The 23,382-nt window shown below is 53.3% G+C and overlaps 8 protein-coding genes across 8 annotated transcripts; 4 read left to right on the top strand and 4 right to left on the bottom strand.

The window, feature by feature from the left end:
* Positions 1-158: 158 nt before the first annotated feature.
* Positions 159-2,841, bottom strand: B0H65DRAFT_233551 (uncharacterized protein). The gene is made up of 4 exons (XM_062822225.1): positions 2,411-2,841; positions 1,462-2,168; positions 1,262-1,401; positions 159-1,205 (listed from the first exon to the last, which is right to left on the bottom strand). Exons 1-4 carry the CDS (start codon positions 2,623-2,625, stop codon positions 459-461), a joined length of 1,809 nt encoding a protein of 602 aa, XP_062680705.1. The 5' UTR covers positions 2,626-2,841; the 3' UTR covers positions 159-458.
* A 568-nt stretch (positions 2,842-3,409) lies between these two features.
* Positions 3,410-4,478, top strand: B0H65DRAFT_233549 (ubiquinone biosynthesis protein COQ7-domain-containing protein). The gene has a single exon (XM_062822224.1). The coding sequence runs from the start codon at positions 3,493-3,495 to the stop codon at positions 4,258-4,260; it is 768 nt and encodes a 255-aa protein (XP_062680704.1). The 5' UTR covers positions 3,410-3,492; the 3' UTR covers positions 4,261-4,478.
* A 2,066-nt stretch (positions 4,479-6,544) lies between these two features.
* On the top strand, positions 6,545-7,371 carry B0H65DRAFT_233560 (uncharacterized protein). The gene is made up of 2 exons (XM_062822226.1): positions 6,545-6,887; positions 6,948-7,371. The coding sequence occupies exons 1-2, from the start codon at positions 6,707-6,709 to the stop codon at positions 7,235-7,237; spliced, it is 471 nt and encodes a 156-aa protein (XP_062680703.1). The 5' UTR covers positions 6,545-6,706; the 3' UTR covers positions 7,238-7,371.
* Positions 7,056-9,562, bottom strand: B0H65DRAFT_233545 (WD40-repeat-containing domain protein). Its single transcript, XM_062822223.1, has 2 exons — positions 9,461-9,562; positions 7,056-9,401 (listed from the first exon to the last, which is right to left on the bottom strand). The coding sequence occupies exons 1-2, from the start codon at positions 9,490-9,492 to the stop codon at positions 7,505-7,507; spliced, it is 1,929 nt and encodes a 642-aa protein (XP_062680702.1). The 5' UTR covers positions 9,493-9,562; the 3' UTR covers positions 7,056-7,504.
* Positions 9,563-10,219: 657 nt separating this feature from the next.
* Positions 10,220-15,347, top strand: B0H65DRAFT_233528 (mediator complex subunit 13 C-terminal-domain-containing protein). Its single transcript, XM_062822222.1, has 2 exons — positions 10,220-10,353; positions 10,416-15,347. The coding sequence occupies exons 1-2, from the start codon at positions 10,315-10,317 to the stop codon at positions 14,979-14,981; spliced, it is 4,605 nt and encodes a 1,534-aa protein (XP_062680701.1). The 5' UTR covers positions 10,220-10,314; the 3' UTR covers positions 14,982-15,347.
* Positions 15,348-15,950: 603 nt separating this feature from the next.
* On the bottom strand, positions 15,951-17,427 carry B0H65DRAFT_469708 (nucleoside phosphorylase domain-containing protein). Its single transcript, XM_062827024.1, has 2 exons — positions 17,205-17,427; positions 15,951-17,063 (listed from the first exon to the last, which is right to left on the bottom strand). The coding sequence occupies exons 1-2, from the start codon at positions 17,230-17,232 to the stop codon at positions 16,159-16,161; spliced, it is 933 nt and encodes a 310-aa protein (XP_062680700.1). The 5' UTR covers positions 17,233-17,427; the 3' UTR covers positions 15,951-16,158.
* A 203-nt stretch (positions 17,428-17,630) lies between these two features.
* B0H65DRAFT_527224 (uncharacterized protein) lies at positions 17,631-21,213 on the top strand (the record flags this gene model as incomplete). The annotated part of the gene is made up of 2 exons (XM_062828871.1): positions 17,631-18,157; positions 18,210-21,213. Exons 1-2 carry the CDS (start codon positions 17,952-17,954, stop codon positions 21,211-21,213), a joined length of 3,210 nt encoding a protein of 1,069 aa, XP_062680699.1. The 5' UTR covers positions 17,631-17,951.
* A 760-nt stretch (positions 21,214-21,973) lies between these two features.
* B0H65DRAFT_233512 (uncharacterized protein) lies at positions 21,974-23,249 on the bottom strand. The gene is made up of 2 exons (XM_062822221.1): positions 22,198-23,249; positions 21,974-22,080 (listed from the first exon to the last, which is right to left on the bottom strand). The coding sequence occupies exon 1, from the start codon at positions 22,762-22,764 to the stop codon at positions 22,375-22,377; it is 390 nt and encodes a 129-aa protein (XP_062680698.1). The 5' UTR covers positions 22,765-23,249; the 3' UTR covers positions 21,974-22,080; positions 22,198-22,374.
* Positions 23,250-23,382: the final 133 nt, after the last annotated feature.

Here is a 23,382-nt window from a genome sequence, read left to right as displayed (position 1 = left end):
ATAGTACAAACGCATCTTGGAGGCCAAAGGGATGTTCAATAATGCTCGTGTAAATCGTTCACACGACATGGCACGCTACGCTGTGGATAACACCCAACAAAACAAAGACATTAATGGAGGCGAGTTTACACACATGCTGGCATATGCAAGGAGGTAAGGTATTCTCAAAGCTTTTTATTCATAATTTTGCCGTAACCAATGTAGGGCTCAGGTTACCTCTACGCTTGTTCCCAGCCTGCCTGACCAACCTTTCGCTCATAACAGCCAAGCAAATGGAAGCCGAGCCAAGACGACCAAAAGCTTTATGGAACTATCAACTTAGACCCCAAGTGATATCGGTCTTCCTTCCCAAAAGCTATGCAGTTCGATAGCGGGCCCCTGGCCGAAAGCCTATGAATGTCTGTAACTTAGACCAGGCTCTCACTAACTTCCCGGAAATTTCACCCCAGATCTCTCCATCAAAGCTCAATATCAATGCCTAGATCCATCGCGCCAATGATCTCATCATCCATCAGCGGCGCCGAAATGACCGGCAAGCCGTTCTTCTTCTGTTGCTGCCTGTGCTGCTCCTGCAACTTTGCAATATGCGGCAACACCCCGTTGCTGTTCTTGGTCTCGCCCTTCGATGGGGTACCTGGCGCGGGCGTGCCAGCCTTGGACGGACTAGGGGTGGCCTTCTCAGACGAGTCGTGCACGAACTTGGGCCTGGTGATGAGCCTGCGGCTCATGTCCTCCTGAACGGCCTCGCCACGCTCAATCTTCCTCTCGATTTGACGAGCCTTGGCGCGCTCGCGAAGCTGGGCCTTGCGCACCTCTTCGGCGTTGCGTCTGCGGTTCTCCATGTTCTTGAGCGCCAGCTTCTCTTGCTGGGTCAGCTCCTTCTTGCCGTCTTTCTTGGTGAGTGAGGTGCGGAAGGCAAGGCGGGGCACCTCGAGCTTCTCGAGACGCTCCTCGTAGCGGGCGATGGCGGCTTCGTCGTTGGCCTGTCGAGCATGGTCCAACTGCTTCTTGAGATAGTCACGTTGGGCACCAGAGAACTTGGCCTGCAGCGCGTTCTGACGCTTGAGCTTTTCTGAGAGCTCCTGCTCGGTCCAAGTACGCTGGACGAGACGGTTGATGTCGTCGATCTTGTCAATAAGGGTCTGTTTGTCCGGGAAGGGGACACCCTCGGCAAGACAGACTTGTTTGTAGCGGTTGTACTCGGCCTATTGAGAGTCCAATTAGAGAGGATGACAGGTGAGGGAAGGAAAGGGATGCATACATCTGTGAACTTTCGGTCGGAACATGTGATCAAAGGCCACTCCCGAACGGCTTTACCGTGAGCAGCCTTGACATACATATCGACGACCATTTGGTGACCTTGATGATCTTCCAAGGCGTAAGCCTTACCGGTGGTGAAACCTGCACGGTGGATGTTAGTGACACGAAAGTGAAACAAAGGTATAGCAAGAAATATCTTACCCTTAATCAGAGCCATACGGTAGACATCCTGGCGAGTATCGGGATCGGGACCAATGTTCAGGCGAACAAAACATCCTGTGAGAGCCTCATCGAAGCCGGGATAGAAAGCAACCTCAGCAAAGCGACTACGGCCAACACGAACACGCTCGAAGTCTCGAAGCTCGGCAGGCGGACTCTCCCTGCTCCCTGGCGAACGAGACCTGTGCTTCTTTTTGCTCGGGCCATCCCAGTCGACATCGCTATCATCGCCACGACCGGGGCTGCGTCGGTATGAAGGCGAACGCTTACGACGGTCATTCTCCCGCTCCCGCTGCTCCTTGCGGTTGGAGCGTTCCTCCCGGGCCCGCCGGAGGGAATCCATCTTATCGTCGGCCTTGGTGCGAGCCCGTGATGTCTTGCGTGATGAATCATCGAGCTCGGCTAGGCTTGCCTTGCGTTTCTTCTCTTGGTTGACCTTTAGCTGGCGAAGCATGCGGTTCTGGCGGATACGTTCATCCTCCTCTCGACGCTCGGCCAGGATCTGTTCCCTCTCGATTTCGCGCATGCTCATGATCTGCTCCTTCTCTTCGTAGTCGCGGAAGAGACCGTCGACAGGATACTGGTTCACCTCATCGTCAACACTACGCCTCGCCGGCGAGGCATCTGAGTCTGAGTCTGATTCGTCCATGGGGGCAGAAGCTTGGGAGTCCGGGGACCCCGGCGGAGAGCTGCCGAAGAGAAGTTTGTTAACCTTGAGCATCATCTTGAGCAGCATGGTGGGCGGGGTGGTTGACGGAATAAAGAGGGGAAGGAGGCAAGAGGAGGAGAAGGAGGCAAGAGGAGGAGAAGGAGGGGTTAATAAAGGCGAGCGGTAGGCTGAGGTTGATGTGGCGCTTAAAGGTGACATGTAAAGCGGCAGCCTTAGGGCTACCTGAGAGCTGGGTGAAGGGAAAGAAAAACAAGCACTCACGCCTGGCCCTCGTCCTCCGACTCGTCATCGCTTCTAGCACGTTTCCTCCCCACTGACTTCTTCGCCGTTCCCCTGGTAGACGTATCCTTCTTCCTCGAAGGCTCTGGTGACGGGGAGCGGGAATCGTCCCTGCTCATGTCCATAGCCTCATCTCCGCTATCGTCGGAGGCGTCACCGCCAGCAAGGGCGAGCAACTCGTCGTCGATATCTGACATGGTCACTTGTCTGTCGCGGTCTGTCGGTCTTTAATAGGGTGCTTTTTGTGTGCCTGTGACGCTAGGGCTATGCAATCTCTTGCGCGCAAAACAGGATTCGATGGTAAGCAGTCGGGTGGAAGGTGACCGAGATGCCGAGATGCGTCGAGTACAGGCTGTACTGATTCTTCGAGTCGAATGTATTGTTGTAAGTCGATGATCGAAACCAACAACCTTCTCCCAAGTGTGGATTAACGATGCGCCAAAAAAAGAGATGGGTCGTTATTCAATCGGGTGGTGTTAATGAGGCGACGGGAGCGACGAATGACTGAGGAGGAGACAAGAAAAAGTCCAAGTCGGGATGTTAAAGTTTAAAAGGGAGGTGAACTCTCCTATTGTCCAGCAGTTATCAGTAGGAATTCAATGGGGTCTGGTCCAGGCTGATGGTAAGGCATGGAACTGGGCGGCGCGACCTGGAACTCCACCCGCTGTGCGCGACGGACATGTCCAGTGCTTGGCGGAGTTAATGGGTGGTCAAAGCGCCTGAAAGTTCCACACCGCCTAAAGGTTGGATTCTGTTGCCGGACCGGCAACTGCCAATTGAGTTTGGCCTTTCACCCCTGGCCGACCAACGTCATCGCATGTGCAGCACTGGAGCAGCGATGGAGCTTCCCCCGGCCGGCCGGCGTGCGCCGTGATTTTGTAAGTGGGCCGATTTTCTAGAACTAGAACCTGGTCTCAGTTCCGTCTTTCACTCGGCCTCGGCGCATCTCCCCCGAGCTCACTGCCTTCCCATCAGTTTCATCCGGTCCGTGCAACATCAAATTCCACAGCCTCATCGCAAGTGTTTCTTCAACACGGAAGACCAAAAAGACAATCACAGCCATAATGCTTCGTCCAGCAACCAGACCAGCCCTTGCGGCCACCAGACAAGTCCGGCAATGCGCCGCGCGCTTCCTTTCCTCCCCGGCCTCGCCTGACACCAGCTCTTCGCACGTCAACAACCCCTCCACAACCCCCAAGACCAACCCATCATCACCACCACCAAACTCCAAGTCGACAACTTCTTCCAAGGGTAAAAAACCCCTCACTGCCGAGCAGCGCGCCTTCCTCTCGTCCGCCCTCCGCGTCAACCAAGCCGGCGAGCTAGCCGCCACCCTCATCTACACGGGGCAGACCCCGCCCCTCGTTACCCGGGACCCCTCGCTGCGTCCGCTCATGAAGCACATGTACGACCAAGAGGCGGCGCATCTGCGCACCTTCAACGACCTGATCTACCGGCACCGCGTGCGGCCCACGGCGCTGTACCCTCTCTGGTCTGTCATGGCCTCGGGATTGGGCTGGGGCACCGCCATGCTGGGCAAGGAGGCTGCCATGGCGTGCACCGAGGCGGTGGAGACGGAGATTGGCGGGCATTATAATGCGCAGATCCGCCAGCTGTTGGAGATGGTCAGCGAGTGGGAGGCTGAGGGGTACGAGGTTGGAGGAGAGTTTAGGGATCTGCTTAACACGTTGAAGAGGATACGGGATGAGGAGCTGGAGCACCTGGATCATGCTGTTGAACATGATGCCCAGAAGGCGCAGCCGCATTGGTTGTTGACGGGAGTGATCAGGGCGGGGTGCAGAGGTGCCATTTGGGTCAGTGAGAGGGTGTAAGGATGGGTTTTGTTTTCAGAGTTGGATGTCAAGGGGAAAAGTTAATCTATGGGGAGTATTGTGTCAGGCTTATGGTGGAAAAAGCCTTCATTAAGAGCATCTGCATCGTGCTCAGTGAAGTACGGATTATAGACAAGACCGTATGTACTATTAACTTATTGTTAGGGCGGGCGTTGAACAAAAACACCAAAAGTCCAATTTCGACCATTGCCCTCAATTTCTGAAGCACATCGACAACAGCACTCGTCTACCAATGAACTCCTTTCGACACATCGAGACATTCATGAATTCAGGTGGCCCATCTTGTTACCATTCCACTCAGGATATGAGATGAGAATGTTCACTTCAAATCGGTATCTGAGTCTCTCTCTTATTCTTTGCGCACCTTTCAAAGAGTTATGTATGGGTTGACAACACTAACGATTCTAGTTGTGGGCTACATCGTGAGCATGAAGTTGCTGTGGCTTTGGTTTCGGCTTTGGTTACACATGTGGCTGCTGCTTGGGTCGGCGGTAAGTGACACTTGCTCGGACGACTTCATCATGTTGACAACGCCAATGCTCAAGTTATACTTGTGTCTTCTTCGAGGCGCGGAAGAAAGAAATGGAAAACCGCACGATAACCACCTTGCCGGTGTTTTAATAAATTGTGGAAAATGATAACGCAACAAAAGACAACCCGCCAAAGCTGGAACTGTCAACCCATCCTCAAAGCACCAAATAAAGTAGAAAGAGGGGTAGCAACGGGAGCGAAGATAACATCCCATACCGTAGAGGAAGCGATTCCAGCAACGCCTATGAGAACCAGGGCAGAGACTCAACACCACACCTCCAAACGATATCCCCGGCCGTGATGATCTGTGCCTCACTCACCAACATCACCATCATCACTATCACCACGCGGGGCATCACATGTTCATATCTGAAGCTCAAGAACAGAAGCATAACATCACCTTATATACCTTCGCACTATCAAATCGATTGACCCGTTCGTCCGTCCAATAACGATACGGTAGTGCAATGGCGAGTGAAAGAGTGAAAGAGAAAGTGAAAGTGAAAGTGACCATCACAGTCACAGTGATGCCGTGACTGAACCAAACTCCACACTGCATGGTGTTTATTACCTAACCACTTCCCACTCCATCCACACAAGTCACAAAGACAACATCAGCCAAAAAGATCATCATGTTCAGTTCACTTGTCGTCAAAACTACCCAAGCACACCATGTCGCCCGTCACACATAACAAACCCCCCTTGTCCCATGCCCCTGTCCGCCCCGCCCAGGAACATGCGCCGCAGCGTCGTCCACTCCCAACCCATCACTGTGATCCTCCCCTGAAACAAGTCAGGTACGCTAGCAATGGCAGGCCGTGATTGGCCGGAAACGCATAAGGACTCACAACTCCCGGCGCTTGCAGAAAACCACGGTTAACCAATCAGTAGGTTGCCGCTTGTGTGTGTACCTGACAACTTCTGGACCTTTTGAACCTTTTTCTTTGGCAAAATTTCTAGGAGGATACACGTGGGCTTGCCCTGGGAGCAGCGGTAAAAGAAAGGCGCAGAACGGATATAAGGTCAGGTCAGGTCAGGGAGACAGGCCGGCTGGCCGCTGGATGGTCATGGAGTCGGGAAGGCGAGAAGCCGTTCTTTTTAATAGAGCAATGGAAAGACAAAGTGCCGAATGCAACAGTTGGTGATGGTATGTATTTGTCGAGTGGGACAACATCGAGACCATTGACCAGGTTCAGCCAGGCACGCCCAGGCACAGTAGGGCGGGAGAGGATTAGACGCAGGCGAATCTCGGCGTCACACAACGACAGGTGAAGATCTAGTCCGCATTGAAAGATTGGGCATCGTCAGATCACAGTTGTACCTTACCTAGCGGGGAGTGGGGAGGGGGAGGGGGGCATTGGGTCCTTTTAAGCATACACTAGCTCCTCTGGAGAGGCAACCACTAGCGAGTGAGAAAGAAACAGAGGGCCTAGCTAGGTATGGAGAAAGTTGAACCATTCGTCGAATGACGGGACCGACCATTAACATTGCACATATACATCTCTTGGAAGTAGGAGTACCTAGCCGCCGTGGGTATACGGGGCCATCGCCGGCGTTTATACAATACATGTCCACCTACCACCTCTTTACCTCCCAAACGCCTGTCTTTCTTCCTTTTTTGTCCGCCTCCTTCCCGATTCCGTTCCATTTTTCTCACATTTCTCTTCCCACTGTCATACCATCCATCACCCGACTTTGACAGTCGCGCGTCGCATTTCCTATCGGTCTCGACTTTGCTTGCCGGGCAACGCAAAATAAGTGGTCTCACCTCGGCCCATATTGACCTCTTCGACATCAGACCAACATCTCATCATAATCTCATCACTACAAGGCCGGGCCTTTGGGACAACAGTGGTTCTTTATATAGAGGGAGGAGAAACCCCCAACCGCAGTCATGTCGTCAAACGCCAACTACGAGCCGGATGCGAACCCAGGAAGCGTCGGTGCTGGTCCAGACATGGGAGATGATGGAAGTATCGCCGGTGCGTCCGGGACGTCACCGAACGACGTCGGGATTTCTCAAGGTGGTCTGATTGCCATCATTGTGGTTGTTTGTGTCGTCACCATCTTCGGTGGTAAGTTTTGCCCAACAGCAATGCCTCATTGACTGAACATGGAACTGACACCTTCAATAGTCGGAAGCGCAGTTCTCTTCTTCCTGGCAAAGAAGAACGAGTGGAAGGTCAGGGAGACCATCCGGAGGTCGGCAAAGAGGGTTAAGACGGCTTTGACACCACGACGCAGCGAATTCCCCAGATCAGTCAAGGGATCTTTCCGATCAACCCGATCTCAAAATAAGGGCCGCGTGAGGATCGATGATGTGCCACCAACACCGCGCATCGAGCCCGAGCACCTGGATCTGGAGAAGGGCTTGGAGAAGCCGGAGAAGTCGGGTAAAACACGCATCAACTTTAGCCGCAAGTGAGCTGGTATGGCACTGGAGGAGATCGGACAGCACGAGTTGAAATAATGAACCGTTTGGTGACGAAAATGGCAAGCTTGGGGTATATTTTGGGTATCGCTGGTCGCGCGAGCCTATTGCTTTGCGACTCATATTTCGGAAAGAGGAATGCCGTAGACGGCAATGATGGTTTTTAGCCGGTTCACCACGGCCTGGGGAGGTGACATGAAAGATACCATCACTTTTTCACATGTATGATATATAGGGTTGGACCGATAGGGTTCTGGCGTTTTACAGTCGTCTAAAGGTGTTCGTGCTTGCACTTCTCCTCCCATCGTCTCTCCTACGTGTCGGTGCAGCTTCGGGCTCGGCCTGCTTCTTCCTGGACTCGGGCACGAACGTAACCTTCTGCTCGCCGACCACGTCCGTCCGGACCTTGGTGACGCGCCCAGTCTTGGGGGCTCTTTGGCCGAATGCCGTATCCTTCGCCTTGCCACCCGCGATCTTGGACGACGAAACCTGCATGACCACGTCATCCTTGCTCTTCTTCTTCTTCTTCTTGTTCTCGACCTCGCTTTCTGGATCGCTTTCATCGTCGCTGTTGCTGGTAACTGAAGAGTCGTCGTTGACGTGCTGTACTGAAACTTGTCCGCCAACCTGGGTGCTGGGGTTGAGGTATCGGAATTCCCTGGACATCTCATCGATCTTGAACTCCTCATCCTCGAACAGCTTGCCGAAACGAGAATCGTCCAAGACACCAGCGGCAATCTTCTTCTTGTCGGAGCGATCAACAATCTTGTCGACCAGCTTCTGGTTGACCTTGACCTTCTTGACACCTCTGATACGGCTCTCACGAGCCTTCTCAACCTTCTCCTTGACGCGCTTGGCCCGCTCCTCTTCCCAGACGTAAGGGTTGGCAATGAGACGAGCCTGATCGTACAACTTGGAATGTACGAAGTAACCGTGCATGTAAGGACGCAACAGGTTGGTCTTGCCAACCAAGTGAGCCAAGCTGAGCTGCTTGAGTTCGGGTATCGTAAGGAACTTGTAGTTGTCGTATGTGTCGACGCGCTTCTCGTTCTCCATTTCGTGGACCATGTTGTCGAGGAAATGGCACCACCTGGGAGCCAGGCCGAGGTTGGGAATAAAGAAACTGTGCATCTGCTTGCCCTCGTTTGCGGTCAATAGCATGCCGGAATCGGGGACATGCGCCACGTGGTTAATTTCGACGGTCGGCTCGATCGAGGTCCAGAGGTCGCCAGTCTGTTCGTCCCAGAGCTTGATAATTCTCTTATCGGCCGTAAGAAGCTTCTTTTCCTCGGTAGGGGTCGTCAAGTGGATGATGTTCTTGATGGGAAGACCCATGCCCTGATCCTTCTTCATAAGCGGGCGAGGGTTTCTCAGATCGAAAACTTGAACAATACCCGTGCCTGTTCCGAGCGCAAGGGAGAGACCGTCCCTGCTGTAATCCAACGCAGTAACCTCGCCCTCTTGACCGCCCAAAACAGCAACGCGATTCCTGCTACGGGGATCGTAGAACTCGACTGTGCCGAGGGTCGTTCCGAAGGCGCAAAGACCGTGTGTGGACTCGGCGACGGCCGCGACATTGACAGCTCCGACGTTGATGCCTCCCTGAAGACCAGCACCGGGCTCATCTTCACCGACATCCACCTGCCACGGCCTCAAAAACTGGCCGCGCTCCAGATCGAGACGGAAAACCTCACCCATACCAGAACCATCGGCGCTCAAACCGACGGAGGGAATGAGCACTTCTGTACTTTGGCGAAGATATGCGAGGTCTCTGCCGAAACGTGGGAGTCTGACTTCGTAGTGGCATCCCATGGGGGTATGGAACTCGATCGAACGGTCGGATTGGAGGTGTACGCTCTTGGTGTAATCTTGGCTGAGCATAATGAAGGTTGTGTTCTCGGATTTTGTATGGCGAGCGAAGGACAGCGACAATTCCTGGGTGTTATGGACGTGGAACTGGGGCTTGTAGGTACCGGAGCTCATGATCCAGTTGCCATCGTCACTGACGCGGACGCAGTTACTGGCCTCCTCGAAGTCGAAGTTTTGGAGGAGCTCAAAGTTGTTGAGTTCTTCAGGTTCGTACTTGGCCGATCTCTTTCTACGGCGGGCGAGCCATTCTGGAAGGGGTCTCGCAGTCGACGGCCCAGATACGGTGTATCTGCAGTCACAGTCAGCATTTGAAGAAGATGTAGACTTGACAAGAACGAGGGTACGTACACTGGCACCGCGCCGGGATTTGTCAACTTCATGATGGGTGGTGTTGTTGGTGATGATGGATGGGGCAAGGATGGAAGTTGCTGGAGAAAGAGAATGCTGAAGGGAAGTGGAAGTTTTGGAGAACAACCCTAACCCGTATCTGAACTTTTTGCGGCAGAAAATCTGCAAAAGTTTTGAGAAGCGCCATCAAAGCCGAAAGAGGAAGGCGGACAGCCACCGGTGATAAAGCACTGGCAGGCATGCCCGGATCGTGCTTGGCGGCAGGGTCCTTTTCAGTGGGTCTCTGCCCAGCTGTGGATTTGTGTGGGTCCTCCCCCGTCGCTGATCCGAACTGGCTGTTCGCCTGTCGCATCGGCATCCCGAACCTTTACTGGACCTCGAGCCGACCTCGACACGATTACTGCCCGCCGTCACCGTATTCGTCCCAGCGCAACTGGACCCCCCCAACGTGAAGCAGACTCCATCCTTCAGTCCCAAGACAAACATCGAATCCCCCGCCTTGCAGCTCCAACTCCTCCGTCCCATCTCCCGAACCCGCAAATGACCTCGTGGGCGCATCGTCGGTGATTCGCGACGGTTCGCGCTGCTGTTGGACAGGGGCCTTTGCTGCCATGGAGTCCAGCATCCCAACGACGTATCAAGAACAACTACCGAGTCCATCATCCATGCTTGAAGTTCAGCTTCCACTTCTGAGCGCCGCCACCATAGACTTTCATCTCAACAACACGCCATCACACCATCCATCAGGTCGCCGTCACCGGCCTACATGCGCCCTGCTCCCACTCCGCTAACGCCCGGTGCATGGTCACTACGACTTTTGCGACTCCGCCTAACAAGGCATCTCTATTTCAGATATGGACACTGGCGACTATGATACCAATACCTTGCTAATTGTATGCTGGCCTGTCTTATCCTCGGACCCTCCGCCCCCCCTACTCACGCGTCTCTCTTGCAGAATAATCTTTCCGCCATTGCCTTTCGCGTTTACGAACCCGTTGCCGCCAACACAGCTTCTTACACCTTCCAGCCACAGGTCGTCGAAGATGCCTTGCGCCGCGATGGCCACCTTGTCCACGTCGATACAACGAGGCGATGTATATGGTGTTTCTACCTGACCACCAAGGATGGCTCGTCGTTGGGGCCCGAGGAGAGAGGGCTCACCGCCAAGATGGAGGTCTGCGGTTACTCGCTAGGCTTGTCTGGAGAAGGCGGCTTTGAACCCAGCAGCTTGTTCAGAAGCAGACAGCTCGGGACAAACTCTCTCAACACTCCAAACAGCTCGTCATCTGCCGGTTCTGCCCTTGACACAGCATTTCGGAATCCGCAGGCCTCTGCCTTTCCCACGGCAGCAGGAGCCATGCCCGGCGCTCCAGTTATGGATAACAAGGGCGCGTCGCATATCATGCCGGACTCGGATCGCTTCGCCCACGTGCCCATTAAGGAGAAATACGACTTCTTCATCACTGCGACTCTGGCATCTCTATCCTCCTCGTTGTGCCACACGATAGGCGCAATTCCGCTGGATCACAGGTCGATATTGCTTCCCTCCCAAGCCTACTACTTGGACGAGTTCACCCTGGGCCCGAAGCCACATACTTCTGCCTTGGGTACTTTTCGCGTGTACCTTACATCGACCGGGACACTCGTCATTTCTCTTTCCGTCTCTTTGCTTGAGGGACTGGCATCGTTTGCCGAGTTGGCGCGGTCTAACATGCTCCCATCAAATCCAGTGGTGCTTGCTGCTCCCCTTGGGGCGTTTGGTTCCATGATGAATCCAGTGGATGGAGACGTATATGGACTTGATAGCGGGTATGGCCAATCGCCAGACACCCAAATCAGTCGTCTAAGGCCGGATCCAACCGATAGGCTCTCACAATGGAAGGCAACTTGTTGCAAAGTACTCCAAATGCGTGGTATCTCACCTTCGCTGATCAATGGCTGCTCCTGGTTCAATGTTCATTTCCTGCAGCGAAAACCATACGAACACAGGCAAGACGCCAAGAGAGCTCCTTTGATGAACCCACCTCAAATCGCGGCTTGGCCATCGGTGCTTTGCTTTAGAAAACCAAGGATCGAGGCTGGAGCTGATAACCGTTCATCCAAGGCACTGGTGGCGAGCGCATCCGAATCGCTAGACCCGGTAGATGACGCGAGGCAATGGTGCCAAGGTTTTCCTGAGCGAGAAGAGACGATCGCAAAGCGAAAGAAGGAAAAAGACGAGAGGGAGGCGCTAGCAGCCGTGTCTCGCAGTATTGCTGATGCTGATTCAAAGAACAACCAGATTAGTGCTGCGTCGCCTATGGCGCTGCGCCGGCCGAGCAACAGCGGGGCCATAGCCGCTTCCAGCGCAATGTATCCGACACCTCCGGACGGAATTCAACCATTAGGCATGGCTTCCTCTGTCGAGACAGGCTTCGCTGCCAGTCCTGCAAATCAACCCCAGCTTAATGCGATGGCTGGCATAGATACTGTGATACAGAACAACGCCCCCCATGCGGAGAACTTTGGCAATGGCTGGGAAGGCGGGGACAACAAGCGGGAGCAACAGGCTGGGAATCTTTTGGAGGGCGACAATATGTTCGGCGACCTCGGGGAAGACATGTTCGAAGGCAACGAGCTTACCGACGCCGATTTCAACTTCTTCGACGAACAACTCAACGAACAATCCGAGGGTGTCGAGATGAATCTTGGCGCAATACCAGAGCTGGGAACGGCAATGGATTTGTCTGCTGATACGGGCCAACCAACTAACTCAACTCCCCAGACTAACAACAGAGTGGAAGAATACAAGACGAATACGCAGCCAGCGCCGCCAGAATTCACCAAACCCGAGCTTAAACATGCACGCAGCACTCTCGCTGAAGGAAGTCGACAGCAAGCAAATCAAGAGAGCTTCAATCGTAATTCCACGATAGGAATCAAAAGACAGTCAAGCCCCTTTAACCGAGAGACTGTGTACAAGCGAATCAAGGCATCGCTTCGGTCGCCTCCGAAACCTCGATCTCCTACTACAACGGTTTCTCAGCGACGTAGGAGTGAATTTGACAAGGTTGATTTCGACCCTTCACTATCGCTGGTCAACGAAAAGTACACCGAGAACGGCCCCTTCAATTACATGATTCCGGCCGTACAGGAAATGCAAAAAGCGCGATTAGAACTGCAAAATCCTTTGGTGACGAGAGTCGAAAAACCTCCCAAGGAGCCTCCAACCAACTTTGGGGCTCTTCTAGCGAGGATAGCTCACGGGATTGGCGGTAGCTTGACAGGCCGCGACGAACTTCCGTCAGAGACCGATGACTCTAGTTGGGCGTCCGATCAAGACGATTCGAGCGACGCGAGCGACTTCGCACCCTCCCTCGCTAAGTCAGGAATATCAAGGCGACGTCTAGACGACGATGTCCTCTCAACTACTGCTTCTTTCAAAGACCTTGAAAATGTTGTGGCAGATACACCAGCATATGGGTCGATTGATTTGGTTCGGCTGTCTCACCCCGAGGTCCCCGAGTTTTCCATCGCCAAATATTTTGCAGACCCAGAGCCAGCACGGCTTCAGGTCTCTTGTTCTGATATGGATTTTATTACCATTGCTCAAATACTTACCGAGCAAGTGGCGACTGGTTCGCTACAAATCGCTCCCAAAATCCTGAGCCGGAAGCCCCAGGATGTGCGCAAAACTTTGGCCAAAGCAGTGCGGTACTCCATGCAGGGGTTACGGAAGGCTCTGCCACGGTCACTGGCCGATGCGGTCGAGTGTTCGCTCAAACCATACGCAGATGTGCAAGATGTGCCTTTGATAGCACTGGCACAGCCACAACGTATACAAGCCAAGCCTATGGGGCCAGAAATGTCAACTCGAAACATCTACCCGATACCAACACCCCATATAGAAATCCGCCGCTATGAAACTCCCTTTTCGATGCTGCCAACAGCCATTAGCTTCTGGGAAAGTTTGGGCCTTAGTCCGGCAAAAGGCGCCAAGGATATTGTTTCAGTCTGCGTGTTTCCGAACGTTGACGGCATACGGGACAGCGCTTCTGCCTTTTTGCAGCGGATTCGAAGTGTTTACGAATCCCTGAAGTTAGGGACGTTTGGTATCCTCCCAACTGTCATGGAGCTCGAGGATGGACTGCTATCATATATGGCGACGCAACAACCGACTGTTCGTGACGAATGGGCTGTATCACCATTTGATGGGCCCATGAGCTGCCTCGCAGATGCACTGACGAGTGTCCAGATGACGGAAAAGAACTATGTTGTCTTTTTTGTCTACCCAGATGAGAAGCCGAGTACGGTCGTGGAAACATGTGCCGCCTTTCATGATCTCTACGAGCGCTACAAGAGGTGTATGGCAGACAACAGGAAGCCGATCACGAGTGAGCTAGTCCTTCAGCTGGTTCCGCTTGATTCCATTGCTTCGGACACAACTGTGACGGTAATGTCTCCTTTCGACTACATCAAGCTGTGTCTTGAAACTTACGATCGCTGCACGCTCTTTGGCGGGCCTATGCCAGCGCCTGCCATCGTCCTCGAGCCGCAGGTCCTGCGAGCGATTGATTTCAAGCTCAACACAAACCCATCCCCGAATCTCCTCCAGGAAAACTCATGTATGCACGTTGCCTACGCGCAAAGCGTGGACGAACGGTGGATTACTGCCGCTTGGACGGATTATCGAGGAACGAGGCAGATGACCACATCATATTGTCTCGGTAGGCGAGACAGGCCACTGACCAGGTCTATAACCGAGATTATACAGCAAATATGGGAGACCACCATGGACCATATTCACTTTGCCCGGGTACACTGGCGGGTAGTTGTCACCAAATGCAGCCCGATGGAACAGCAGGAGATCGATTACTGGGCTAGCCTGCAACAATCCGAAACATATGCGAACGTCAGCCTGACGCTTCTAACAGTCGACACCAACCCGTCGCTACAACTCATCCCGCCAGCTCAAAGAATCCAGATCCCATCCGCTGCTCTCTCCTCAAACAGTCCCGCTTCCACACCCCAAGCTTCCGTTCTCTCCCCCGACCAAAGCGGCCTGGGTCCACCAACACCGATCGGTACCGGCCCCAGTAGCAGCGCTACCGCCGCCAACGACACCAGCAACAATAACAACAACAACAACACCACTGAATCCGACGCCGACTCAACCCTCGTCGACCAACTAGACATGACATGGGCCGTCATCGCCGCCCACCGCCTCAACAACTCGACATCCCTCACCGAACTCAACCAGGCGCTCGCCAGCGGCTATCTCGTCAAGAGAGGCGGCCCAAAAGTGGAGGACGTGCCGGTAACAATGGAGGTGAACGTGATCCATTGCGAGGGCACCAACATCCCGCAGCCGCATCAGTACCCGAGGGTGTACGAGGCCCTGCTCAAGGAGATGCTGTCGCACTTTCGCGGGCTGGGGACGCTGGCGAGGGCGAGGGGGGTAGTGGATCGGGAGTCGGATGTGCGGCCGTGGCATGTGGCGGCGGCGGAGAAGGCGGTTAGGGCGCTTTATTTGTTGATGTGAGGTTGTTGGTTGGTGGATGGATGGATGGATGGATGGATGGGTGGATGGGCTGGGAATTGAGGTTGTATAACAGGATGACAGGATGGATGGAGAGAGAGGCCATCGTTCATAGGATATGCTTGAGCGTGTTATAGCTGAGTAAGGAAGGTGTGGCTTGCGAAGGAATTTTACCAAAGGATCGAATGAGCAAGTATTGGTTGACGAACCGGGGTTCTGTTTGTTGTACAAGGCATTGAAGCAAAGCATATCCACGATGGCTGGTTGCCGTGGACGGGCGCAATTCAGGGTTTTTTTTTTCATGTTCGGTTTATGGATAAGGACTTTGTCGAAATGGTATGGAGAAGGATTAGGTATATAGCAAGTGCATCAAAGCATTTCCCAACGTTACCCGTTACTATGCTGCCAGTCTGGTTGCTTTTAGAGAGTTTTGATCAGCACTGCCTTCAAAACGGTTTCATCTTGAGATACACTCCCCGCACGCCCAAAAACTCCCCAGGTACGCCCTTCAAGTACACCCTTTTAAGACAGACAAGAAAAAAGGATTCCGTACTTCCATTTGCATTGGCTTTTGTCTTCAATAATACTTTTCCGTCCATTCTCCAAAACGAAATGACATTATTCTAACTCCTTTAGCCTTATTGAGGATGTATATTAGACGGTGTACTTCGTCTTCGATACTTACCATCCTTCTTTGAGTCGGACTACGAAATGCGACTAAGGAAAACTATTTTAAAGGGAAAAAAGTAATGTGGGCTTAGAGTAGGCTTAAGAGAATTGTATTATGGGTTGCTTTGGAGGTAAAAGCGCGAGTCTGGTTCCTTTGCCTTCTGGCACCTCGGAAAATGGGCGTACCTGGGGAGTTTTTGGGCGTGCGTGGAGTGTAGCTCTTCATCTTCGTCCAGGACCTATAGGCGATCGATCGAAGACTCTCACTATTGATAGGGAGAAATTCAGAAAGTATAAATCACATCAGTAAAAATGTGAAGCATGTCGTTAAATTGTATGAACCAAAAGGATATCTATGCCGCTATCTATAACGCAACGCCAAGTCTACGCGCGTTTTCCCAATCCTGAAGAGCCCTCCTGTATAGCCCAGTTCATTTCCATTACTATCATGGCAGATTTCGTGAAAATATTTACCACTTGACCCCGATTTTTTTTTAGCCCACGTCACACTTTACTTCTCCTCCCAGAACCCAGGGAAAAGGAACTCAACCCTCTTCATAGCCTCGGGATCACGGCCCTCAGGCTTAGTCATGAACTTGACCGCGCCCTGCGCACTACCCTGCCACTTCTTCGCCAGCACCAAATCGCTGTTATCCTGCTTAAGCAGCTCATCCAGCACCGCACCAACCAGGTGCTTAGCGTTCTCGCCGTTGGCAGCCATGTACTTCATGACCATGGCGACATCCACATCCTCGCCCGACTCGCCGCGCCAGCAGTCGTAATCGGTCGCCATGCAAATCATCTGGTAAGCCAGCTCCGCCTCTCTCGCGAGCTTAGCCTCGGGCAGAGCAGACATGTTAATCACGCTACCGCCCCACGAGCGGTACATGTGGCTCTCGGCGCGGGTGCTGAAGGCGGGTCCCTCCATGCAGATGATGGTGCCCTTGTTGTGCAGGACGACACCGTCGCCCTTCATCGCGGAGGCGCACTTCTCGACCACAGCGGCCAGACCGGCATCAAAGGGGTCGGCGAAGCCGACGTGCCCGACCACGCCGCCCTCGTAGAAAGTAAAAGGGCGGATGCCCTTGGTCCGGTCGATGATCTGGTCGGGGATGACGAAATCCATCGGCTTGATCTCCTCGCGCAGGGAGCCGACGGCGGAGAAGGCGATGATGGTGCGCACGCCGATGGAGCGCAGGGCGGCGATGTTGGCGCGCGCGGGAACCTCGTGAGGGGCGAGCTGGTGGTAGAGGCCGTGGCGAGCGAGGAAGGCGACGGCGTGTCCGTTGTGCTCGAAGATCATGAGGGGGGAGGAGGGAGAGCCCCAGGGGGTGACGGGGTTGAGGGCGGCGACGGGGACGTAGCCGTCGAGCTTGGAGAGGCCGGTGCCGCCGATGACGGCGATGTGGACGGGGCCTGGAAGGGAAGTATTGTTAGCTGGTGTTCTTGTTGTTGTTCCTCCCTGAGCCCATAGTGACAGGGCAATTGGCGCTGAGAGCAACCATATGGTAATCAATCCATTCAGGGTGAATGATGACGGCAACGACTTGGACTTACCATCGTAAGTGGTGGGAAGGTTCTCCATTTTGGCGATTGGTATATACTAAAACTGAACGCCGGGTATATATGCAAGGAAAGAAAGAAACGCGTATCAAGAAGCAGACAAGACAGAAAAGAGAGAAGATGTGTAAGCGCACGCAACGAGACCCCCGAATTACCTCGTCGTCCCGGCTGCCGCATCACCTAATTTTTTGGATGATACCCCTCGATTGTGCCGATAAGATAAGGACTCCTTCAAGGTACATGCGCGGGGGGGGAAGGGGGGGTTTGAGCAATGCGGCAGGGGTCAAACGTCTTTGCAAGCAAAAAGTCTTGGCGCTGCGGTTTGTCAGTTTGAAGATGCTCCACTTTTGAAAATCCATTTGCGAACCACTTTGCCTGCCGCTGACCAATGACCATTGCTCTGTCCTCGATTCTTCTGAACTTCAAGAGCTTCTTTCACTTGAATTCAGTTCTGAGCACATCTTACAACAGCAACATCCCTCTTTCGGGTTTGGTGTATTTGGCTGTTCTGTTACCGCAAGAATACCGCCATTTCATCTACATATAACCTTACAACACGGTATCGGCCCAACATATCAGCATCTTTACATCCGACAGCTCTTCCAAGGCGCCTCACTTATTCGAAGAACCCTGGTCATCCAGGTGCTCGTAACCCCAACAACGCCATTATTCAATATAGTTTTTCCAACTTCAAAAATATCGAAAGACAGCAGAGCGTAAACTCGTCGCCCGCACATCATCATGGCGACGCCTGCCGCTCCCGAGGGCGCTGTGGCAGCCGACCATCGCCCTGCCCTCACGGTCGAGGAGCTCTGCTTTGCCTCTGCCATGAGCTGCTTTGAGGGGTGGCTCAAGATGGACCCTGCTATCGGCCCCCGTACCATGTCCTACGTGACCAAGTTCATTTCCAGGACTCTGGAAAAGACACACAACTTGAAAGAAGTCCGGTAAGGAACATCATATCTTTTCTAAAGCTCATGACACTAACATATAACACAGAGAAACGCTGTCAAGGAGTGTGGAAGTATGGGTGTGGCTCACAAAGTCCTTCGCCGCCGCGCTTCCTAGTTTGACAACGCGGTCGATTGGTCCTCTGCAGAGCCTCAATGACCCCGAAAAGGGCGTTACCCCCCAGGAGAGCACCGCTCTGATCACAAAAAACTACACGTCACTCAAAGAGGACTTGCAGTTGTTGATCAAGTTGATGCACATTGCAAGGAACCTGCTGGTCGTCCCCGAACCAGAGATTCCCCAGGATCTGTGCGCTGCTGCCCAGTTCGACAAGATGCTCTACCAGACAATCACCCTCTGTGTGAACGTCACCAGTAAGGCCTACGATGGCGATATCCTGGAGGAGACTGCTCGCCACAAGCTCAGCGAGATTACGGAATTGTATAAGAAACTCCTCATCACTTGTCTGCAGCAAGCCCACAACTGGATCGCCAAGAATGACCGGAACAAGATGTCATTTTGGTGTGCCGTTTTGTTCGACGACGAGTCTGGCGAGGAGCAGCAGGATGCCGGTGCCCAGTTTGCCGACTTCCGCCCCGATGTCGCCAAGATGGAGGTTCAGAACTGGGTCGAGCGCAACTCTAGGATGTGCGACAAGGCTCGGCAATTACTGGTTGATTACCAACAGAACTTGGGGTCTCGCGGATCCCCCCCTGGAAGTCTACCCGAAAATTCTGTCTTGTCGTGGAACTGGATGCCACATGTTCGTCCGCGAGCCGACGATATCGGTGAAGAGACCAAGATCACGCCACAGTGGAAGGAGGACGAACAAGACAAGTTTGAGCAAGACAGGCTTTACGGCCGCGTATCAAGAGAAGTCGACACCTGGTGGCTCAAGGTGCGGGATCCAAACTACGACGAATGGATCATCTCCATGCCTTCGGTCGAGAAGGCGCACCAGCTTATTGAGGGCTGCAAGCTTAGCTCGCTAAACCGTTATCCTCATTCGTATCGCAACGATGATCAAGAGGGGTCAGTCCATTCTGCCGAGAATGTCCAGATGCCTGAGCACCAGGGTCCAGAGGGAGAAGTCCGAGATGACCGTCACTACAACCTACCGGACTATAACGACGACATGATTGAGGACGAGGATGTTGACGATGACGAATCGTATGGCGAGGGTCCCATGAGCGGCTTGCTCACTGAGGTTCCCAACATCCTTGATCCGAAGCAGATCGAGGCACTTCACATGATTGTCAAGTCCTGCATTCTCGACAGTGCAGGAATATCACTCAGCAGGGCCGGCGAGAACTTGCAGAAGACGAGGTGCAGAATGTTCCTGTCTCTCGAGTGCGGCAGGAGTCTATTGCGTGAGATCTTGGTTTTCATCGCCGTGTGGGAGAAGAGTGAGCAGTCTCTCATTTTCCAGCTTACCACTCAGATTGTCGAAGCCATTCACCACAGTGCTTTGATCCCCTTTGCGTGGCAGTCGTTGCGTATTCCTAAGGACATTATCTCGCCTGCCCAGACCGTCTTGCTTCGTCTGGTGAACAACATGTTCCGGACGCGTCTTCAGGACCCGATACAGCCCGGGTCTAAGGGGCATCTGCGGGACATCAAGCTCCTCCAGTTTCTCTACATCCAGTTCCGCACTCGCATAGTTCCCGAGTGTGCCGCTCTCATGCACCTTCAGGCCCAGATTCGCAATGAGGTGTGCGATCCTGCCGACTTCCCTGTTGACAGCTGGGATATGGAAAGGGCCAAGGACGGTCTCCAGCAATTCCTTGATTTGCTTATGACGGTCAATGAGCCAATTGAGTGGAGGACCTGTCTGATTCAATGGGAGGCCGTGTTCGATCTTCTCGTCCTCCTCAAGAGTCTTGAGTCTGCCGTGCCGAAGAAACCCATGGTTGACCTCCCTGACCGGTCCGCTCACCGGCGCCCCCCTCCGCCTCACGACGATGACCGGGACCATGACTACGACAGCGCCGATCCGCCTCCGCCCCCCCCTCCTCCCCCCATCCAGGAACATGCTCACAAGTTCCCATGGGCTGGCATCAAGGGCCAAATCCTTCACATCATTGCTGGACTCCTGCAGCCGGAAGCTGGACGCGCCGGCCCCGGCAACCCCGTGGTGCAGAAGCAGATTATCCAACACAATGGTATCATAAGCCTACTCAACTGCTGCGTTTACGACGACCATAACAGGTTCGCGCGCGAACGCGTGCAGATCTGCCTCAAGTGGCTCATGGACGGCTCCGCGGAGGCCAACAAGGTTTTGCACGACCTCGTAGCCGTCTCGCCACCGCCCAACCTCCAACCCGCACCCGACGCCAGCGGACTCACTCAGCCTGTCCCTCTCCGCGTCGACGGTATCGCCGGCGAGGTCAAGGTCCGTGTCAAGTCTAACAACCCTCATTCTGCCTCCTCCTCTTCTTCTTCCTCTTCTGCCCAACAACAACAACAACACCACCCGTCGGCGGCGTATCAACAATATCCCCCCCGCCCGTCCAGCGCCGCTAGCAACGACAGCGGAACAACCACCAACTCCAACACCAGCACCTCCAGCAGCACTCACGACCACGACCATGTTTCATCACAAGCAGCTCCCAGCGCCAGCAACCACAACGCCCACCAACCCCCCCGCGTCCACGGCCCCGCCCCCCCTCCCCCACCCCCTCCTCCCGCACTCACCCTCCCCTCGCTCGCCTCCCCCCTCATGTCCGTCTCCCCCTCGGACTACGAGCGCTTCACCAAGGCGTACATGAACGCCCTGCCGCCGCTGCACAGCGCCGCCACCGGTGTTCCCGGTGTCGGACATCTGAATCACCCGATGATGCAGGCTGTTAGGAACCATGGCGGTAGACCAGAGGATCTGTTCAAGGATATTCTGACGCTGGCGGATGAGGCGGCGAGGTTGGCGATTGGTCAGCCGCCGTTTGTGTCGCCGAGTGGGTCGGGAATTGGAAGCGGAAGCGGAAGCGGAAGTGGAAGTGGAAGTGGGTCGAGACAGAGGGATGCGGAGGAGACGGAGGAGGAGGATTTTATGTGAATCGTTGGTGAGAGTGAATGGGAATTGTTAAGAACGGTGGAGGTTGTGGAAAGAAAGTTTGATGACTATGGCGTTTGATGGGTTTGGTCGACGTGGATTCTTTTCGCCTTCCATGTGGATGGAAAATGTCAAAGGTAGCATTCATAGGTGTATATGGATTTGTGTATTTGCTATGGTTTCGGAAAAAGAAGGATAGAGAAGCTATCTACGGGAGCAAGGAAAAAGAATGCGTCAAAGATTTGATATCATATGCTTATCTCTAAACTGGTAATCGTTGACTGCGAGCAGTATGATACTTGCCCATGAATCTACCCCTTAATGCCAGACGTTGTTTCTTCGCCACCATCCCAATGTTTTCGTTTGCGGCGTTCTTCCTCTCAACAATCACTCGCATGCAGTTGAGTTTACGCATGTATGTGTTGTCTTCTCGTCCACTTTCACTTCTTCGTCGCAAACCATACCCTATCGAGTCCTGACACTGCGTCGTGTAGAGAGAGAGAGCGTCCTACATACCTCTAGACTCAAATCTCCATGCAGCCCAGATGGGAGATGGTGGTTCAGCTCTCACGCCCAGGTTGAGTGTGGTTGTTGTTGAGACACAACAACAAAAAGCTCTCTCCCGCTAAAAATAGTCCATAACCGCCCAGGGGTATAATGACGCAAAGGATAGTAGAGGTTGTTAAAGCGGCATAAATAACCAAATGTGTTGATGCGCCGTTCAATGATGGAGTGTGTGTCTCTGTGTGGGATTTTCTGTTCTTCCTTTTTTTCTTCTTTTTTTCTTCTTTTTTTTGTGCATGTACGTGTGCGTGTAACGGCGAGAGAAAGAAACTAAAGCAGCGTGATGACAGAAGAATGTATATGTGCCTATTGTCCTGTTAGCCTGTGATCCAAAGGACACAAGATATGGGAGCCTAAAGATGCTTGTGAAGATCGATCAGGAGAGTTACGAGTAAGAATGCATGCGAAGCCTGAAGGACTTACACAGAAGTTGTCCGGTCCTCAGCAGAGCAGACATCCAAGTGGGCGTGCATAGCAGGCGCCGCCCCAGAACAAGATAGCTTCAGAGGCTAATTGCCCAGAGGAAACCCATAGCTGCTGCGCCACCGGATCTCCAGTTGCCCTCATTGAAGAGTTGTTCAGCCCACGACCCCCCAAAGATTACGCGACGCCACTTCCGAGGTATTCAAGAACGATGGCTTCGACATGAACGGGTCCATATTGAAGTTGTGGGAGTGAAATAGTCGTGGTAACTCTGCGACAGGCCTCGAAGGGGCCTTGCGGCGTATCAAATAATTTGGGCTGGTTGTCCGGGAAATGTTCGGTTTCCAATCCTAGCGGTTCAAGCCATTCGCTAGAAATGAAAATTTGGCTAGGCCAGTGACTGCAAACAAGAGCCATCTTCGGCAAGTCAAGGGTAAACCCATGCATTTGGCCACCAAGCGCAATGGAAATGTTGGTCTTATATTCCGGAGGGCTGAGGTCAAGAAGCAATGTCCCAACAGGCTGTTGTTGTTGTGTTGCCCCGACACATATGAGTCTGTCAGTCATTGCGGTTTAAGGCGTGTTGGCTAGGGCGTCCGATGTAGTCGATCCGGTGTTCTGCGAATGAGAACTGAAAGGTTCCTTTTTCTTCTAGATAGGCGTTGTCTTGTACTTGGGCTTGTACCCGGGGAGCGATTCGGACTGGTTGTGAAGGAGTTTGAACAAGTGTACTGAAGCTTCGATGGCTGCAGTGGTTGTAGGGGATGACTGTGTTCAACATTGCAATGGCAAAGAAGACGATTAAGATACGGCTGGTGTCGTCCTGGTTTCCGAAATACGGAAGAAGTCAATGAGCGTAAAATGTGGCAGGAATGGTGGAATGAGCGTGTAGAAGGAGTGTGGTTGCCGAGCGGTGGCAGGTTGAATAAGGGCAGTGAGAGAAGGACGTAAAACGACAGGAACGAAAAACCTGGTGCCGCTCTACATATTGGCAGGAGGGGGTTGCCGGCCTTTTAGTTGAACTACTTCTCTCCAGCTGCTAGAAATGAAATTCTTTTAAGGGTATGGAGAGACGAGTAATTGAATTTTAATAACGATGGGGCTTCAATAAAGCTCTCAATATATACGTACAATTTGTTGTGGCTTACCCCCTTTAAAATAATAAAACTGTTCTTCCAAGCTGAA

The sequence above is a fragment of the Neurospora tetraspora genome, assembly GCF_033439725.1.
Source record: "Neurospora tetraspora strain CBS 560.94 chromosome Unknown B0H65scaffold_5, whole genome shotgun sequence".
Lineage (NCBI taxonomy): Eukaryota > Fungi > Ascomycota > Sordariomycetes > Sordariales > Sordariaceae > Neurospora > Neurospora tetraspora.
This window is presented reverse-complemented; position numbering and strand designations above follow the sequence as displayed.